This window comes from Protomyctophum parallelum (assembly GCF_964188405.1).
Source record: "Protomyctophum parallelum genome assembly, chromosome: 13".
Classification (NCBI taxonomy): Eukaryota; Metazoa; Chordata; class Actinopteri; order Myctophiformes; family Myctophidae; genus Protomyctophum; species Protomyctophum parallelum.
In genome coordinates this window covers 19,480,342-19,501,872 of record NC_139708.1, presented here as the reverse complement: position 1 = coordinate 19,501,872, position 21,531 = coordinate 19,480,342, and the positions used below count along the sequence as shown (strand labels likewise).

Below are 21,531 nucleotides of genomic sequence, written 5' to 3'. Positions count from 1 at the left end.
ATCATATTTGAACTGGGGACCCCATATCACCCTGACAAGCACATGGAATAGTAGGAGTTGACATTTAGTTTGACTCTGTTCCACAGATAAATATTGTGCAAATAGTCCATCTACAAGCTCACAACACAACGCCTCATTCCCAACCCATCAAAATGTGGAAGCTCCGGCTCCCTCTAGCGTCTCCAGTGCCACAATCAACTTCTGTGCCATCCTATTTGGACGCCAGTGGATATATATATAGTCACACAGCGCTATTGTTATATGCCACTTAATCTAATTGGAAAGTACAGAACTGTACAGGACAGTACAGTACCGTTCAGGAGACCTGCAGACCTTGCGTTGTTAACGGACTGTCAGTAAACCATTAGAGAAGAATTTTGGAAGTCAGCCAGTTGCCATTCACCTCAGGAGATCTGGCAGGAAGTCTCCAACACGTCAGCATACTGTATATAATAGACTTATGGCAATCTGCACAAGACAAAGATTGCTCAGGGCGATGTGATTGTGACCTAAATAGCTGCCACCACAACAATAACCTATTGTTAAGATGGAGAGCTATATCCAACAAGAATAGATTTAATTTTTCGGGGGAAATGTGAGGATTATCACGTCTTCCTCAACTGGAGGGTGATCCTCCCAGTTGCTTTTATGTGTTTTGAATCATATCCATCAAAGTCATAGACAAGATTAAATGAAAACAGAGTGGTCAGGGACTCAGGGAGCAGTATCAGCCAGGTGCAGTAACACTGGAGCGGGCTAGCATGGGGTTCACTGTCATGTTCTAGGTCAGCTTTGGCCACATTTAGCTGAAATTAGGTGATATGACCCAAAACCCTTTGAACTCCAAATTCTTTTATTAGGAGGGTGGCAGAGCAACAAGGTTAGAAGTAAGAGACACCACACCAACTATTTGACCTTCAACTTCAATAAAAAATGTATGTTTACTTGTCGTGTGATGTGTTGATATGTCTGTTTTAATCAATTTATATCACCACTTTTTTAACGGCCTGCTCAGGGACCACAGATGAAAAATAGCTTTTGGCGGCTCATTTACATGGATGTGAAAACGTTAACGATGATTAATGTCCTATGGTAAATAAATAAATGAATAAAATATAAATTACACAGAGACAGACATAGCGGATCACTTGCTGTACTTGCTGTAGTGAGTAAGAACTGCAGCCCCGGTGTTAGGTCTCTCTAAGCCACACGTGTCACCCTGCCACATCCGTCCCTACCCTCTCACACTGATCTGACGAGCCAAAAGGCCAGGAAACTATTTGATTTGGAGAGTAGAGCCAACCACTCATATAGTCACTTACAATTCTGGACCCATGATGACATATTGGAGAGTTGGAGACCCAATATGTATTCAACGATATGTTTATTATACCTTATTATACCTTTGTGTAGGTTTAATTATATGCAGTCTTGGTCTGAAGATTCACGTGGAACGTATCTGTGGAACCGAGGCAAACTAAATGTAATGCATGTGCTGTTTCTCCTTTTTTGGTTGTTATTTGTCTCTGTTCAGTGAAAGGGATATACTGTACTGTACACATACATACAGTATACGTACATTTAGTAGACCCAGCCAAGACTCTTCTTTAAAATCGGACAGCTATGTGTTTGCATGCAAGAAAGACTGTACTTTTACAGTATGTTGACATATTCTGCATGCAGTTAGTTTGTCAAGCTAACAAATATGCTAAAAAGAAGCTAAAAAAGATAGATAGATAGATAGATAGATAGATAGATAGATAGATAGATAGATAGATAGATAGATAGATAGATAGATAGATAGATAGGAGACTAGACACTCACTAAATTAACATACACCAAGATGTCCAGAAATAGAATACACAAACAAATATTACACAAATATACAAAAATATATTGATTGTCCAGGCTGTGAGTTACGCACAGATATATCGTTCTCCACCGTAACTCCTAAAACAAAAGCGTCCTTATAGCGAACAGCCAACTCAACATTCAGACATCCAAAACAAATCTGGATACTTATCCAGGATTGAACAGTGAAAAACAAAATTAAAGCCATCACCTCCACATAACAACTGTATGACAGCATCCTATAAACGATTCCCGACACATTGGATTGTGTGGCTAGAGTTAAACAATGCCGTTTCTAAAGCCAGTCCTGCAGAGCTTCAGTGACACCACCTAATTTGCTTCATTCATATCGTTGCTGTCGCGCCGAAAAAACGCGTATCTCCATATTTCAACGCAGATCGTGCAATAATGTCACACAAAAACAAAGACAATTGCTGATGGTGACACTGACACGTTTTTTTTGTAGCCATATTTATTTTCTTAATGTTAGAATAATGATTAAGAAAAAGGAACGTTTTTCTTTTTGGACATAGAAGGTTTCTACCCATCAGCAATGATATCTTGGTATGTCCACCAAAGTGTTTTTTTTCTCAGCAGAAAACACAAAGGGCACGCAAGGGCCAGAATTCCGAATACCGTATTTCAATTCTCGGCGACCAGATAAAAACATCAGTGAACACGCAGAACAACAATTAAAAACACTTCAAAACATACTTTGAAAAAGAAAAAACTCTGGGAATCTGTTTTGCACCATTTGTCTGACCTCTACCATCACTTCCCAGCAGTGTTGCCATGTCCGCTTACTATAAGCGACTTCGGACTTGTTTTTCTGTAAAAGTTGCAAATATTGGTAGTTGCGGCTTGCATTTTTTTGCTGACTAAATGCTGTTTAAAACCGTAGTTCTCAAACATTTTCATGTCAAGGACCCCCAAATTATGTAATATGTACTTGTCCGCGTATCCCCATCTGAAAACATTTTGTGCCAGGGCAGGGACCCCCTGTACCAGATTTGTGTTGTTAAAATGTTTTGTAGATTGGTTAATGTTTTGTAGATCGGCTATCTTGAAATAGCCAATGTGTATACAGTAGGTTTAAATTGTGCTCATGTGTTAGTCACTTCTTTTGAGCTTGTCCCCTGGTTGCTTATTTCTCTTGCAAAATCTGGCAACACTGCTCCCACTCTCTCTATACTTTTGTCCCCCGGTAGTAAACATTTTAGATGACACTTATCCGGAGCAACATACGATTATCGAGTGCCGTAAGGCATCAAGTGTCTTATTCAAGGGCACTCTTGACAGCTGGACACGACAGTGGACATTGAAGTTGGGACAATTCCATTTGCGGGCCAGACTAATCACTACTATAGGACAAGCAGCAACTTGACATTTGTGTCTTATTCTCCTGTGTATCTCTATATTGCAGTGTTGGAAAATGTACTCCCATTTTTTACTTACGTAAAAGTATCAATACCACAATATATAAATATTGTGTTACAAGTAAAAGTCTGGAATTCAAAATGTACTTGAGTAAAAGTGCTCATTGTGCCTTTTGAAAATAGCAGATGATTCGGTAAATGAAGTGGTTAGTGTATGTTTTGTAATAATAATAATCATAATGTACAAAGTAACTAAAGTTTTCAAATAAATGTATGGAGTAAAAGTACAATATTTGGATCCGAGTTTGTAGTGGAGTAGAAGTCAAATTATTGGAAATTGGAAATAATACTCAAGTACAAATACCTCAAAATAGTACTTAAGTACATGTACTTTCCACCACTGTTATATTGTATAACCGTCCTCTAATAGGCTTGTGTAGGAGTGAGTCTGGATACTTCTTGGACCTCTTCTACTTGGTTCTGCCCAGGCAGAGCTATTTCTGACTGGTTCTGCAAACCCAGGAAGCTGCCTCACCCACCGTGGTATTCCCCACCAAAGACACATGCACGCTCGCCGTGCACACACACACACACACACACACACACACACACACACACACGTGCGCGCACACGCATCTGTGAACACACGTGCACACATAAATGCAATGTTCATACGCAGACGAACCTTGCGTATCTCTTCCACGCATCCCGACATCCATCCCGTCCCGCTGATGGGGAGACAGACGCTGGCCACACTGAGGTCGAGTCGTGGTGAACCGAGGTTGGGTCGCCTTCCCTTTGGCTTCCCCCTCACCAGCCACAGACAGTCTGGCCTAAAGTTATGCTCTCCTTTTCTGCCTCTGCATTCTCAGACATGGGAGCACATACTTGGGGGAGATGGCAGACTGCTTTTCATGCAGTACTATACATGCTGAAGACAATGCACTACTATGGGGTTGGAGAGGTCAGTATGTCATGTGATCTAACATGTTCTCTCTGTTGTAGGTTAGATCTGATATTTATTTAATCTCCTGAACAGTAAACACATGGTTTGCTTTGCCTCCTTTCTACAGAAAGCCCTGCATGTTTTTATTCATGGGATTCAGTTACTGGTGAAACTGTAAGGTGACAGACAAAACGTGTGTCCCAATAAAAAAGATAATAGGAGTAACAGGAGGCACCCGAACTGATCCAGTGATCTCGCACAAACATGAGGTTAAATTAGTTTCTTCTTCGTTTATTCTTTTAGCAGCATTGTAGAAGCATATCACTGTACTGTATGCAAACTGTTAATAAAGTAATCAATCAATCAAATCAATCAAAAAGCATTTGTAAGGCATTAATCCATCGGAATCAGGGCCTGTATGTGTATGTATATAGCTGGTGTTTTGCAGAGCAACACCAGCAACGATGGAGGTGGCAGGACATGCGTCTCATTTTGTCTGAGACAGTATATATACATAGGCTACAGCAGGAGAGAAAAACATCCAAGGTGTGATTGACTTTTTTTATAGAATTCAGGTTACAAAAGCTGTATTTACAAACTGATAATTAACGCATTTCGACACCGTGAGGGTGTTGATGTATGATAGTATAACTATACAACTGACAGCCAGGAAAGAGTCCACAGAGATATGGCCATGGGCCTGTGGTGAGCCAACCTACACAAGATTTATTTGCTGTTGTCAACTTAAACAGATAGTGTGTAAAAGCAGTTGTTTTTCCATCAAAGTATGATGGATACAGCATACTTTCGGGTAAAGGTTGTCGAAAACAAAAGGTGTAAAGCAAGGTCAATGAAAGATATGTCGTCATGTTTAAAAATGTGTGACCATTGTATAGAACATGTGGTCGGAAAGCGTCTGCATGTACAAATGCATATAGAAGAGTAGACCACTGTTTGTCACCCAATGGGACCCGTTACCCAACAGGACCTTTGGTGGGAAGGTGGTGCTAGAGAAAAGTGGGGTCACTGCAACCAGTGTAGGCGCATCCGGGAAGCATACAGAAGCACCGCAAATTTGGGAGTAAAGTGGCGGACGGACAAACAGACTGGTGGAGGGACGGACAGAGCCATCTTTAGAGCTCTGTTGCCAGAAGGGCAAATAAAGAAAGAAAGAAATAAGCTATTTATTCTGCAATATTATCAGTATGGTCTTATCTATGTTGATTCTGCATTACTGAGCTGAATTGTGAAAACAGAGAGATCTCTTTTCTTTTCAGATGGATAACCTTTCAAAGCTTGCCCAGCTTGCTGATGCAGCTGCATCACACACACACACACACACACACACACACACACACACACACACACACACACACACACACACACACACACACACACACACACACACACACACACACACACACACACACACACACACACACACACACCATCACGTATAAGAAGACAAGATGTTGTCACTTACTGTATAGTAACAAAACAATCAACATTGAGAGATTGTCTCCATACCAGTGGTGAGACTAAGGACTTCGATGACACCACGCTATGAGGCTGGCCAAGCCAGGCTAGCGCTCCACCACCTCCATCACATTGCTGCCCATCCTCACCTAAAACCATAGATAGACCACCATCCAGAGAAACAATGGCCATGTCTGGCCACTCCCTAAACTTCACTCCCAGTCCAAAACCATTCATGATGGTAACACTGCCTTTCTTCGTGTTACATGAAGAGAGTAACATTTTAATTTCAAACAATTCTATCACCTTGTCCTACTACACCTACACTAAACAATTTTTACTCAGAGACTGTACAAGTGGAACCAAATGGACCCATAAGTGTTAAGACTCAGGACTCAGGAGGTTATTTCTTTCGTCATCTAACAACCAGACAAAGTTTGAAAAAAAATGGAGTATCCTTCAGTACACGTACCAGACATTGACCTTCGTTTATGGGTTGTGTGGGATGTTGAATCACTCTCACTAGCATGTTCTTCTTCTTCCACTGCAGGTTGCAAACCGATGGAGATGACGTTGCATGTGATTACCTTAAAGAAAAGGACAACGGCATAAATTAAAGACACAAAGCGCTACTGTATATCAGCAATAGTATTCGCGACAACTACAAGTCCCATCATGTGACTGTAATGTACTGTCTGCTACTGTTGGACAGACAGATACTCACAACCCAGCCAGGACATCAGCTGTCAAACCCTGTGACCCCTGTCTTTATATCCATCCAGTCTTCCTTTGATCGGCTGCCAGCCAGCCAGCCAGCCAGCCTGTCTGTCTGTCTCATTACATTGATTAACTGCCTCATTACATTGATTTACCCCCATTGCAACAGGCTGATTACTCTCCTCATATGAGTTTTTCTTGTTTTCTTTCTATTTCTTACCATTGAAAACGGAAAATGATATGATAGACCATATATCAATCAATCAATCAATCAATCAATGCACACACACGCACGCATGCAGTCACGCACAGTATCACGCATGCACACACGCACCCACGCACGCACACACACACACACACACACACACACACACACACACACACACACACACACACACACACACACACACAAACACACAAACACACGCACACAAACAGTCGCGCGCGCGCACACACGTAAGTAACCATTATTATGAGTCTGACAATAAAAAGTCACATTTTCAATGTTCACACCGACACCTGTATGATTTGTCATCATCATGTCTTCTTTTGACGTCTCTTGCCCAGCAGCCCAGCACAGAGACATCTGGCCCCATATTATACATCTGTGTGGCCACCATAGAGTATATAATATAGTCAAGACACAGATCTCGACAGGGAAACAGATTTTCGCACAACACCGGGTAGGCGGACTAGGCGCGTCGGGCGCAACGTCACTGTCAAGCGCCCGTGTTGTGGTTGCGCCTCCAGTCCATGCTCGTCTGAATGTCATTCTGAAACATTCGGAACCATTTCTCTATTTAAAGTTTCCCTTTTAAATTAGACTCGGGAATCTTCGCCAACATGCACGGGGCTGTTACTGTTAGAGCTCGTGTCGCGCTCACACGCCACGCCGTCTCAACGGTCTGCCCGTCAAGTTCAAGACAACTCTATTCTTCTAAGGGTAGGAAAACTTCGATATGACTTATGTCATGCTTTCTCTAAACAACATTTTTAATTATGGATATTTCACTTTCAAACACGTTTGGGTCATCGTAAGTTTCGTAACGTGTATTCTGGCGTTTGTGTTGCACCGCAGACAGTTTTTAAATTGCTTTATTCAGTATTTAGATATTTGATGTTAATTTGATCAGACACGCCCCTTAAACCATTGTAACTTCAAACTACATTTTAATCATGTTAGATTAATTGAAAACATCCATGGTTCTGTTCTGGTGACTAATATTGACCTAATGCGTGACGGGCCTATGTTTAATTTTTATTTTATTTTATTCAATTACTTTTTTTAATACATTTTATTGATTGATTTATTTTCATTTATTTAAAAATGTCATTAATAAAAGGAAAATTACCCCAAATATATCCATTTAATAATACTTAAAATTAAATCCATCTTTGAGCCTTGAGGGGCTTCCAGGGTTTCCCTGGAAATTACTGGTAAATGGTGCATTTATATAGCGCCTTTATCCAAATCGCTTTTAGTCAGGGAATTTTATATTATCAGTATAATGTAAAATCTGGGAATACATTTCTTAATTCTTACCAAGAATGTCTTCACCAATGTGTTTGTAAACATATCCCACATTGTGAGTGTTTTTCGTGCAAAACTAATGCTTTGAATGGATTCAGAATCACGAAAACCCCCTAGTTTGACCCCTAGTTTGGCCATAGACCCCTAGTTTGGCCATAGCCACTTGCCCAAATATGCCCAAAATTGCTGACTTCATCACATTTATGATGACGTCTATGGCCATTTTTAGCCCAAGGAGTGTTTTTCGTGCTTGGATTGGATTCAGAATCATGTAAACACCCTAGTTTGACACATGCTATTTAAAGCAAATGCAATTTAGAACATTTTGCCTTATAATGGTTGTATGGTACCCCAACTTTCATCAGCTGTCAAAAATTCCCCTAGGGTGGTTGAATAGAAACCAATGATGTGGTATATGTTAGTAAACAAACACATTGGTGAAGAAAATTCTTGGTAAGAAATGTATTCCCAGATTTGATTAATATCCCCTGACTATTTACATAGATTGTGCATTACACTTACAGTCACCCATTCACACACATTCATACTGAAACCATGCAAGGCACCAACCTGCTCATCGGGAGCAATTAGGGGTTCAGCGTCTTGCTCAAGGACACTTCGACACTTAAGTGTGCACTATGCAGGGAGCTTAACTCTGGGGGATACCCAGGATGGAACTGGTAACCTCACGGTTCCCATCCGGCTCTACGGGCCACTCTACCCCTGAGTTACTGCCGCCACCATAGGAACCAAATGGACCCTCATGGGTCTGTGAATACTTAGACTCACTCAGAGTGTGTACAACAAGTGTAGACTTATGGGGGTCCATGGCCTAACAATGAATACCAAACTATGGGGGTCCTTGAAATTAAAAAGTTTGATAGCCGGTAGCCGCTGCTGTACAGTAACTTGGTGAGTGTCGTGTCGGGGTACATGAGCGAGCGGGTTATAAATATATGGTTATGCCTACCAAAACATAAAGTAAGCCTTCTGTAATTAAATTAGTTATTACAAGCCAGATGTATAATTTTGTCCCACTAGGGGTTGCAGCAGGGCTCCAGTGCTGGCGGGCCTACAGCGTGTTGCCTGCTGACCTGGACAGCGATGAGAAGGCTGTGCTTCACAGCATGCTGAGGGTGGACCACGCAGGGGAGTACGGAGCCTCGCGCATCTACGCTGGCCAGATGGCTGTGCTGGGCAAGACCTCCACGGGACCTGTCATACAGGTATGGAAGTGTTGCGTCACAGACAGAGATCCTATCAGCGATTTGAGACCTGACAAATTGGCTACGTTTACATGGACAGTTAAATCCCCTTTTCATTCAGAATAAAAGTGAAATCCTATTAAAAGTTGTCATGTAAACACCTACAAAAACTTAAATCGGAATGAAAATGGCCAATCTGATGAACTTAGATCTGATGTAACTGACCGGTTTATTCCATTTTAAAATCCTATTGAAACAATTGTGGACTCATGTAAACACTCATTCGGATTTAAGTTCATTCTGGTCTTTCTGTGCATGCTTGTTTCCATGTAATTGGTATGGCTATATTATGCTCTTGTTTTGCAATTAATTATAAGAAACTAGACATGTTTAATTTCACATCTCTGAGAGCACCCCAACCTCTCATAGGCTACAGGATACATCAAATACAGCAAAAAACGTACTTCTGAATTAATTGTCTCCACCAGGCCGAAGGCATGTGGGGAGAGTATGTTTTGCACTCCGTCCGTCCGCGTGTCCGTCCGTTTGTGTGTCCGTGTGTCCGTGTGTCCGTGAACAGCTAATCTCGGCCACCGTTAACCCGGTCGATGCCATATTTTGCACACACACTCCCTGGATGCCAACCATGAACCTCTGCCCCAAACTTTCCAGAACGGCCTGTTATAGCGCCACCAGGAGGCCGCTTTGTGCAAAACAAGTTTTTCGATGCCATATTTTGCACACACACTCCCTGGATGCCAACCATGAACCTCTGCCCCAAACTTTCCAGAACGGCCTGTTATAGCGCCACCAGGAGGCCGCTTTGTGCAAAACAAGTTTTTGCACAGTACACCTACAGATTTTGTCCAAACATCACGCAAATTGGTACACAGTCTCTCTAGAGCCATTCAACGAAACGGGTCTTTCAGATTTATCAGACTCCATCCTGATTGGTTAAGATTGGCTTCCAAAGTTCACAGGAGTGCTCAGTTTCAAACAAAATGCTGCAAATCATGAACACATCGCGTGATTTCCGTGAAATTGTGCACCCACATTCCCACTAGGCCGAGGACGAAATGCCACATGAACAATTTCAACTCAGCCTCAAGGTGGCGCTATAACTGGCCGAAAAGTGTTTTTACCTCTAACTGCACGGATCTGTGGATAACCTGGTGGAGACCTGTGCCCGGAAGGGCACTTTTTCTAGTTCATTCTGAAGTTTTCATTCTGAATGAAAAAGCCCTCATGTAAGCGCAGCCATTGAGACCTGAGACCAGATTCTACAACGTGTTCTTAAATCCTATCCTAGTGAAAACCTGTTTCTATATCATTGGTGGTCAAACTATTTCATGTCAAGGAAGGGCCCCAAAATTAAAATTATATGTATTTGGCTGCCGACCCCCATCTGAAAATATGTTGTTCCAGGGACCCCCCAGAAGCAAAGATTTGAGTTAAAAACAACCGCTGTGAAAGAAGATATATTCAATTAAAAACAATAGCAGATCTACAAGATCATAATGCGGCACTCTGGGAGCTTCACAGTCCCGCACAGTAACAAATTATTAGAAAGAAGAAAAAAAGGGCAGGGTACTTCTTTTATTTTTTATTTTTTTGTAATTATTTGTTCTGCCCAAAATATTGTGTTTGTTGTCATGATTTGTCACTATCCGAGTTGGCTTTGTTCGAGGCTTACAGATCTTTAAATAAATACTATTTGAAATGTCTATGGGAAAAATGCATGGGGAATTATTTCCTGGGCCTGTCATCGTCATGAATGGGGCCGGGACTGACGCTCTATAGGCCACTGCACGTACAGGCTGGGGCGGCACCTGTCAGCAGGGAGTGTTGGGCGGGAATAGTAGAACAAATGCCCTGCTACGTCTTCCCGGTGGGGGCTCCTCACCGGCAGGTGAGTTGGTAGGATACAACAGCAATGACAATGACTAAATTGGGGAGGAAAAGATATACACATACATAAGGTGCATATTATTTTGAATAGAAATAGATATAGAAATCCTGTATGTGTTTTGAGTATGTTTGCCACTGCATTTTTATATTCATTTTCATGTGCAACTTCTATGCCAGTTATGATTGTGCTATTATGACACACCATGTAGTTTGGTTGTGGATTTTAAAATGAGTTTGACTTCAAGTATTGATTCACTGTTGTTTATTACCTAGCCATGGTTCATGACTCTCGTATTTCATACGAGAGTCATGGCGCAACTGCAGCCTGTTTTACGCGATCGCTACATTTACAATTCTAATGTATATATAAACATTCCGATTTCAAATATAAAGTACTCACAATTTGTCCCACGGGTGTTAGTTAGTTGCTGCACCAGCGATTAGCACTGCTGCATTCCGCGTTCTTTAATAAAAAGCATTTTTATCCGAGCTGTTATTTTGCCATTGGCTTTCAACTACGCGCCCCTATCGGTCGGGAGGAGTGTCACACTCGGTGTGTTCGATATAGGCACGCTGACCGCCCTGCCAGTGTGCGCTACCGGTGTGCAACTGTGGATTTCCCAAACGAACCCCGTCTGAGAAAAGTAGCCGGGGCGCTCGGATAAAATGCTTTTTTATTAAAGAACACGGAATGCAGCAGTGCTAATCGCTGGTGCAGCAACTAACTAACACCCGTGGGACAAATTGTGAGTACTTTATATTTGAAATCGGAATGTTTATATATACGTTTTTATTGTAAATGTAGCGACCGCGTAAAACAGGCTGCAGTTAAGTCATGACTGTCATGATGATCATCATGGCAGTCATGTTTCAGGGCTATTTATTACCATACCTGGAATGTGTCACTCAGTTCACTGGTGTCTGGTTGAGAAGCAGTTGTGAAACAGTATTGATTGATTGGTTTTAGTAGTCATTACACTTTATATTATATCTTAACATTCTTATACAATACCACTATTATATTTATTGTTATTGCTACTACTTGTATTTGCCTGTAACTCCCTCTCTGTCTCTTTCCCCGACACGGTCAAGGCAGATGGCCACCCACCCTAGAGTCTGGGTCTGCTTGAAGGGGGAGTTTTTCGTTACCACTGTCGCACGATTGCTTGCTCAGTCAGGGTGGAATCTCTGTCGGGTCTCTGCTCTACAAAGTGTCTTGACAATTGATTTGACAATTTCATCAAATTTAATTGAGTCAGAAATGTAAACAGCATAAGGTAAAGACAGTCGGACATTTAGGCTAAAAGGATAACATGTGGCAGGGGTATTATCCATGTTGAGTAGTCACACACTCAGACTGATAAAAAATCCTGAGAGGTGCAAAAGACATTTTTACCAAACTGTTACACCCCTGTCTGTATAGGGCACTAACACCCTTCTAATCTGAAGGACTCAACAGGTGTTAAATTATTACACTAGGTGAGAACACAGAAGAACATGTTTATGTTGTTTCCCTCCTGCAGGAGATGTGGGACCAGGAGAAGAGCCACCTGAAGAAGTTCAACGAGGTTCTGGGAGAGCACCGCGTCAGACCCACTGCCCTCCTGCCTCTGTGGAACATCGCCGGCTTCACTCTAGGTCAGTGGTTCTCAACCAGTGGTCCTGGGACCACCAGTGGTCCTTGAAGCGGTTCCAGGTGGTCACAAGCTAAATGATGGAAAGTCTGACAACCAAATGGACCCTTATAGATCTTTTACCTCTTGAGAGCGTAACATTTTTCACTGTCAAGAGTAACATTTTTGTTAATCATCTGCATTACTTAATTTTGCAAGACGTCTACAGTCTACTCTACACTAGAGAATGTAACATAATTGTTATTTCGCTCAACATTAGCCTGTTATCTCTAGTCTCCCATGGTATCACTGTGCCACATTAATACAGCATGGCATTGTGGGCTAAATCTTATCCAATGATACCAAAATATTATTTAGTCTTGGATCTACGAGGCTAAATCTTATCAAATGGTGATCCGTGCCGATAATAAATAATGGACCTTGATAGTTGAAGTTGAAAACCACTACTCTACGTGACCAAGACCACCGCGTCTCACGTCTTTACAATCTGTACACACATTCCACACATACACATTTTGTGAAGAAATAGACAGAAGACTGGGTATTTTCCCCACACTATAATATTATGTATGATAGAATTACAGTCATACATTGTGTGTGTGTGTGTGTGTGTGTGTGTGTGTGTGTGTGTGTGTGTGTGTGTGTGTGTGTGTGTGTGTGTGTGTGTGTGTGTGTGTGTGTGTGTGTGTGTGTGTTTCTGTGTGCAGGTGCATCTTCTGCGCTGCTGGGTAAAGAAGGAGCTATGGCGTGCACAGTGGCCGTGGAAGAAAGCGTGTCCGAGCACTACAACAGCCAGATCAGACAGCTGATGGAGAACGACCCTGAGAGATACACCAAACTACTGCATGTCAGTCAGTAAACACTCATGCTGTAGTTGTTGTCAATGTGGCTAACACGGTTGCTAACCAAACAAACATGGTCAATGAGCGCTACTAGCAAGCATTATTGTAAACAAACACAGTAAAATATGTCGGATGATGATGTTTCTAAAAACCTGTCGTTTCTGTAAAGCAACTATTTATCATAGGGCGATTTAATACCCAGATCGATACAGTTATCACATTGGGGGCAGCCATGTTTGTTGTTCGACGTCATCGAGTTGAAACAGCGCTGATTGGCCGTAGCCTCTGTATCAGATTTTCAACCGAGGCTGCAATAGAGCGTCGCAGTCCCGCCCACTTTCATGACGACGCCAGGCCCAGGAAATGAATCCCAATGCATTTTTCCCATAGACATTTCAAAAAGTATTGATTTAAAGACCTTTTAAGCGTCGTACAAAGCCAACTCGAGTCGTGACAAATCATGACAACAAACACAATATTTTGGACCAAACAAATAATTAAAAAGAAGAAAAACAACAAAAAAAGTGTTGTAACCTGCCGTTTTTTTCTACTTTCTAATTCTTTGTTTGGCCCAAAACATTGTGTTTATTTAGTCATGATTTGTCACGACAAGAGTTGGTTTTGTCCGCGGCGTAAACGTCTTAAATAAACGTTTAAATAAATACTTTCTGAAAAGTCTATGAGGAAAATGAACGGGGATTTCTTTTCCGGGTCTCTCGAGGGGGCGGGACTGCGACACTCTATAGAGTCACCAGATCTGAATTCTGAAAATAATATTTTTTTAATGGCCGTGGCTAGCGATTCAGCGGCTGGAGCCAGAATACACACACACACACACACACACACACACACACACTTTTACGTCACCCTCTCAGCACCTTACTGCCAGTCACACTCGCCACGTTGGGTCAAAATCCAGCACAGAGGCGCCAGTTCAGCTATTCATAACACACAGTTGCATGCTTATCAATGGTGCAATGGAGAATCCAAAAGTGGCAGGCAGGTGACATTTACCATCTGACTGAAAATTGTAGTAGGAGGACCTGCCTGTCCAGGGACATGTGATTATGAAGCTCTAGGATAGAGCCGTTCTGATTGGCTCCCCAGGCAGGCATAGTTTTACTGAGGTTAGGGTTAGAGCCCCTAGTGGGGTCTGGGGACCCCTAGGGGTACTTGAGGGAGTTCCAGGGGGTCCCTAGCTAAATTAGAGATATTTATGAACCAAATGGATCCTTATGGGTCTGTAACATACAGTGCGTTTTAACAGCGGGCTAGCATCGGCCGACACATCGCCCAATCGCCTGTTATCGCCCGAAAAGATGAATTATTTTGATATTTTCGGGTGATGTTGCTCCGCCCACTTTTTGTCCATCGCCTGCTATCGCCGGTAGTTGCCGGGTCCCATAGACAAATAATGCACTTCTGGAAAATGACTGTATTGATACTCAGTACATAATACATAACTACTGGTGGTATGCATTTTCTCACATTGATCACCAGTGGTGGAAAATGTATATGTAGGGCTTTATAATGTAAAGTTTTCAAATAATTGTAGTGGAGTAAAAGTAAAAGTACAATATTTTCCTCTGAATTGTAGTGGAGTAGAGGTAAAAGCACTGAAAAATGGAAATACTCCAGTATAGTAAAGATAAAAAACTCAAATCCATACTTAATGTAAGTGCATATTTAAATATACTTAGTAACTTTACACCACTGTTGATCACATACTTAAACTGCAAACTGGTTTAATTAGGCATCAGGGTTGCACGTCATCCTTCTATGTTTGATCATTTACTGCCACCTACTGGGCCTTTTTGTAACTGCAACATGACTAGTAATTTGGACTAACAGATCAACAGTTTTTGGCCCAGGATAGGGACACTAGTTTGGAATGTGAGTAGCAGTCTGTCAGTTATGTAACATTGACTCAGGTCAATTTGTGTTTTGACCAAGGTAATTGTAAACCTGAATTCTTTTTTGCACATTTTCTTTGACTTGGGCAACATAAAATGTCCTACAGTAGGTCACTCTCTTGTGTGTATATATATATATATATATATTTCTTTAGGATATAGACAATATATATAGACCAGAAGTGGCCAGTGTCACGAAGAGCTAATTTAGGCAAAAATATAATTTGCCTCAAAAATGACCTTTAGGCCATTATCAATCAAGCTACAGTAATCCGAGAGAATGGTCATGGAGTACAAGTCAGCTTTGCGCAGGGTTGGTCTCACAGCAGACGCAAGCTCAAAATTACATTTTACACATACATTGGTAAATATTATGCTGAGGATGATAGCTGTTTTCCTCACCATTAATGCACTTGCACACTATCATATTACGCAACATTTCAACCGAAAGTACTGTGATGCAAATTACATCACTTACTGTTTTTATTTATTTACTAGAGCGCGCCAGCTTTCGGCCGGTCGATCTCCAATTTTATGAACATGACGAAATTGGACTACTATATGCTACCGGGGGAAGGTGGCAGCTTCTCTTGGATATAATCCTTTCCTCGCTAAGGTTGTATTTCTGAGTTGCATCTTTTTTTCTTTTTCAGCTGATCAAGGAATTCCGGGATGATGAAATGGCACACCATGATACTGGACTAGAGCACGACGCTGAATCAGTAAGTTCAGATGTTACTCTCTGGGCTGTCATCCACCATTCATCAAACATCAGCTCAGCTGCCAGGCATCCTCTTAGTGCAGCGGCTCCCAAACCTTTTCATATCAAGGATCCCCAAATTGACACTAATTAACCTGCGGCCCCCCATTTGAAAAGATATGTCAAGGACCCCCATAAGAGAAGATTTGTACAGCTCTAACAGTGATTCCCAACCCGTTTAATTTCAAGGACCCCCAGTTTGACATGCATTCATCTACAGACCCCCATTTAATAGCATTTCTGTCTCTGGGACCCCCAATTTATGTTGTAAAATCAATGTTAATGTAACTCTGAGAGTGTACAAATGGAACCAAATGGGCCCGGGCCTGGTTCCATTTGTACACTCTCAGAGTTACAGATTCATAAGGGTCCATTTGAGACCCATAAGGGTCCATTTGGTTCCAAACTATCATTTAGCTGGTGACCCCCTGGAACTCCCTCAAGGACCCTTGGGGGTCCCCGGACCCCACTTTCGGAACCATGGCTCTAGTGGCTTTAGTGCAGCGATTATTGTCCCACATTGCGTTTATGATCAAAACGTTGATGTTCACGGCTCATAAAAACAGACTGGTATTAAATTGTATTCTTGCCAGTGAATGAGAAACATTATTTTCTATACCTGTATACTGCACAGGTGTGGTTGTTGTATACTATGGTTAAAATATTTTTTAGAGTTACGACTACAAGACTACAAGTCTTCTATGGAAGCATGTAAGCTCTCAATGCATCTGTAGATTGGCTATTATTTTAATCTCAAGCTTCAATGTGTGATTCCTTCACCTGGTTGGCTGTATGTAGAACAGCCGTGCGTGTGTAATTGCCAAACTCAACTTATCCATTGAAAGAACTTTGATTATTCACAAAATCTTAACTGTGTAAGCAGTGTCACCAAGTGGTGGAACACAAGAGGTGCATATGAAATGCTGCCCAACAAATGTGCAGCCCAGGAAAATAGCACACAGTCGGTTCCCACAGCACCAGTTTTCTCACTCCAATCAGGAAAATGTTTATCTAGGCTACCGGTACTCAAACTCACAGTCGCTGCTATTCAGTTAGGTGACATGTCAATGTAATAAGAGTGTGTGTATGTTGCATGTTTTTGTTCAGGGCTCGCTTGTGGCGAAACATCATTGATAAAAATGTCAACCATCTACTGTACTAGTCTTGTTATTGGATTGTTGTTCACGTCATCAGTCATCTAACCCTGTCTCGTGCACCTACAGTATAGTGCACAAGCAGTAATGTAGACTGGAGAAGAGATATTATAGTATGTACAGTACCGTACAGTACAGTACAGTAAAGGTAAAACATCAGTGTTTGTGCCGCTGTTTCCTCTGCAGGTTCCTGGCTACTGGCTCCTGAAGGCCGTCATACAGGCAGGATGCAAAGCTGCCATTTATGCCTCTGAACGTGTCTAGACTACTGTTTGGATTGAAAGGCCATCGTCTCTCAACTCATGACCAAGGCAAAGGATGTGTGGATCTCAAATGGCTTTACTGTAGTTGTTGATAAAATGCAATGTTAAAAATACTTTACACTTGAAGAGGATGCCGGGCCTGTTATAGGAAGAAACAGAAAAACAATCTCCCAGAGTTTGAACAAAGGATTTTGAAGTCGGCTAGCCTTTCTTTCCTAAAATAGAAAGAACGCCGAAATTCGACCGTGATTATTATTATATTTAAGAACTTTTGTAATAGTTTAGTTTAGATAGTTTAGATTATGGTTGTTCACACAAATTATACAATACCCACGGACGTTTTGACATGAATCAACATCAACACTGGCTTGCAGCTCATGTCTGCTGTATCCAGCCTCCTAATCATATAGGCCAAGAGGGTGTGAGTGAAAGTCCTTAGAACTTCATGTACCTGGGTGTATTCCAAACGTTAATGACGTGAGACGGAAACAAAGGGATGTGATGTTAAATAAACCTGGAGACAAATGACACACTGATGTCTTGATGTGATCGATATTTAATATGGTGCTAATAAACACCAGTGGACCAGACAGTAATTTGTTTGGTTTAGACTAGAGACACCTAGGAAAAGACAGGGAGCAGAGCTGGAGTCAGGTAGCAGAGACTAAAATGTTGAAGTTCTCTCTGGGACTCAGTAATGGATAGGATCAGGAACGAATACATCAGAGGGACAGCGCATGTTGTTCAGCGCATGTTTTGGAGATAAAGCCAGAGAGGCCAGATTGAGATGGTTTGGACATGTACAGAGGAGGGATAGTGAGTATATTGGTAGAAGGATGTCGAGGTTGGAACTGCCAGGCACGAGGCCTAGAGGAAGACCAAAGAAGATTTATGGATGTAGTGAAAGAGGACATGAAGTTAGTTGGTGTGAGAGAAGAGGAGGCAGAGGACAGGGTGAGATGGAGGCAGATGATTCGCTGTGGCGACCCCTGAAGGGAAAAGCCAAAAGGAAAAGAAGACCAGACAGTAATACACTTTTACAGACCTTTTCTCTCAGAGGCACTGGCCAGCTGCCTCATTGCCATTTACAGAGGCTCTGTAGAGAAGGAAAGGACAGGTACATGATGTACATCACTTTCTCGACAGGCAATTCCAGCGGGCAGATTTGTCGCACTGGGAGGCAAGCTGGAGCTGAACTTTTGATGGCATGCATTGCAGTCGATGAGAGTGAGGAGGAAAAGCATATGAATTCGAGTATGTTTCTGATTGTGTAGTAACTATGGGCTGTCGTCACAAGACTGCCAGCCTGTGTCAACCAGTTCTTGCGATGACAGCCCGTACTGTGAGAAACTCATGCTATGCCCTTTTGATATACAGTATTGAGCACCGAGCACATTGAAAACCAACAGATGATATAATGTACGAAGTGATTATATGACAAAGGTCCGGTCTGCTCCCAGTGCGTCAGCGCGGCACGTGCCATGGTGAAGAACCTTCAAGTTTCAGTACATTGCCTTTCATACCAGCACTGAAAGACAACACACACACAACACGCACACCCACAATCCCTGGCAGAGGTCCTTGCCATCACAAATGGAAGTACAAACTTGAGAGTCAAAACACATGAGTGTTTATATAATGAATTGCGTGACTGGTTCTAAAGGATTGCTTTGGCACAAGTTCACAACTAGTTTGATGCAGTATCCTAACAGCAGAGACGGACAGAGTTTCTGGTGTTGCTGTTCTTGAGTTGTATTGCCCCCCTCCCCCCGTTTAAAATAAAAAGACAGCCCAGAAACACCATGCACTGCTGTATGTCATGCCAAGAGAGAGGGAGGATGATAAGACTTGGTAATCATATGTTTCCTAGTACATTGTGTTTTCCATGTAGTTTCTATTGTTGACCTGTGTCATTAATTTCTCCCTTTTAGAAAACACTATAGCCTGGGCTCCAGGTCCTGAATCGCAAGCCACTCGCATAAAAAACTTAAAAATCAGGCGATTCAGGCAATGCCGAAGGCGGGGTTTTCTCGGGTGAAAATCAAACCGGCCCAATGGGGATGATCCAGTATGAACCATTCGCCAAAGTGTCCCACTTTGACCACGCCCCTCAGAAAACGGCTGCACTGAGAGGAACGTGAAACGAAATGAAAATGTGCAGCAGTAACCGGGTCCAGTCAGCCCCTCCAGTCCAAGGAATCAAGGTACTGTCAATTTGTTTATTTTTTCTTTTGTGACAATTAACCCATCAGGCAAAAGTAATTTTGTGTATATATTCTGTATGTTCAACTGTATTTTGAGGGGCGCTATCCCCTATAACATCTGGCTTTCGGAAATTACGTCATTTACGTCACAGTTTGTTTAGATGCCCAGAATAAAGACTCTAGGGTGGTTAAGACTCGACCTGAAAGACTACAAATAAAAGCAAAAACTCCCATCAGATCTGTCAATTCAGATACCTTTATCAATACATGCATACACAATCCCTGGTGGTTATTATTTGTGTGGTTGCTACTGTATAGGCAACACACTATTGTTCTCGTCCTAGATTATTTTGCCAGCAACTTGCTTTTTGTTAACTTTTGTTGGTAGTGTGTATTATTATTGTTGTTGTTCATAATCTATATTTATTATTTATATAGAAGCTTGGATACATACAGTAAAATGCAACTGAAAGTGCTTTAGAAGCAGATATAAAATGAACATAAAACAAAAATTTGTACAAAAACAGTACAACTGTACAAGACAAATTGAAATATAAAGATGAATCACTAAGTAAAAATTGCAAATAATAAATAAATAGGGGCATAACAAAAACTAAAAGTTGCCTCTCTTGTCTTGGTCTTGTGTGAAATGAGTTCAGTGCCAGGGAACCTCAGAGATCTGCTCCATCTTATAAACCTGCCCGGAATATACACAAGTGCCTGATTATCGAATGATGATTTATCTTAAAATCTATTCTGAACCGAAGCTTACAGTCTGTGACCAGTGCAGTGATCTTAAGACTGGGTGTTACGTGTGCCCTTTGTCTAGACTTGGTGAGGACCTGTTCTGCAGCATTCTGTGTCATCAGTAGTTGACCAATTGCTTTTTTTGGCAGCTCATCCAGGAGAATGTTACTGTAGTCCAACTTAGTAGCGATGCTGTCTAGGTTTGTTTGTTTGTTTGTTTATTTTCACTTACAAAATAATTAAATTCAGATGCACAAGGAGTCAGTCAATGATGGAGAATGCCTAAAATCCCTCCAGGGGTTTGGGGCAGATAATTCTGTATTTTAGACACTCTGGGCTGGATTTTGAAGGTCCGTTTTACAATGGGGTAATACATAAATTGCCCTCGCTCTGCGCACAATCGTATTATGAAAGGCATATCAAACGCACACACATATGGCATACGGCGTTCCTGAATATTTTAGCATTGTGGGAGTGTCCATATGTTAATTATTTTCGCTTTGCGCAATTTGCTATTAAGCCCCTTGACCTAAAAACACTCAGCGCATAACGATTAGACGTGGGTCTGACCACCTCATAAATGCAAAAAGCACTGTTTGATTTTACACTTGAGTCTGCTGGAGTGTTGCCATGTCTGTTTATTATAAGCGGCTTCTTTTTCTGTAAAGTTGCTTGTACATATTGGTAGTTACTAGTTGTGGTTGCTTTTCTTGTTTCTAAAGTGGTTATGTGGGCTTTTCTCCTAATGTTGTTTAAACCAGTGATCCTCACACAGCACATTCCCACATTCCCTAAGGACGGCTAATCCAAAAATTTAATTAAATCTTTCCAATGCATCACATTCATTAAAACTATGAACTCTGACTGCAGGGGGATATATAATGATCATTATAACAACGTGCAAGAACATATTTAAAAATAAGGAAGAACTTTATATTTGTGGACATTAAAATTAAAATTAATCTGGATATGGCAGACTCACTATCTAGAAAATAAAAACCTGT

General features: G+C 41.7%; 1 protein-coding gene across 1 annotated transcript; it reads left to right on the top strand.

Moving 5' to 3' along the window:
- Nucleotides 1-7,084: 7,084 nt before the first annotated feature.
- Nucleotides 7,085-19,368, top strand: LOC310868771 (5-demethoxyubiquinone hydroxylase, mitochondrial-like). The gene is made up of 7 exons (XM_083779235.1): nucleotides 7,085-7,309; nucleotides 8,939-9,123; nucleotides 12,534-12,648; nucleotides 13,352-13,491; nucleotides 16,053-16,121; nucleotides 17,500-17,603; nucleotides 18,762-19,368. Exons 1-6 carry the CDS (start codon nucleotides 7,210-7,212, stop codon nucleotides 17,575-17,577), a joined length of 687 nt encoding a protein of 228 aa, XP_083635361.1. The 5' UTR covers nucleotides 7,085-7,209; the 3' UTR covers nucleotides 17,578-17,603; nucleotides 18,762-19,368.
- Nucleotides 19,369-21,531: the final 2,163 nt, after the last annotated feature.

Bases quoted from the DNA above. Each gene is read 5' to 3' on its own strand.
- LOC310868771 (XM_083779235.1), top strand. From the start codon at position 7,210: ATGCACGGGGCTGTTACTGTTAGAGCTCGTGTCGCGCTCACACGCCAC. The intron at 7,310-8,938 runs GTAGGAAAACTT...TTGTCCCACTAG, and splicing joins ACAACTCTATTCTTCTAAGG to GGGTTGCAGCAGGGCTCCAG. The intron at 9,124-12,533 runs GTATGGAAGTGT...TCCCTCCTGCAG, and splicing joins CCACGGGACCTGTCATACAG to GAGATGTGGGACCAGGAGAA.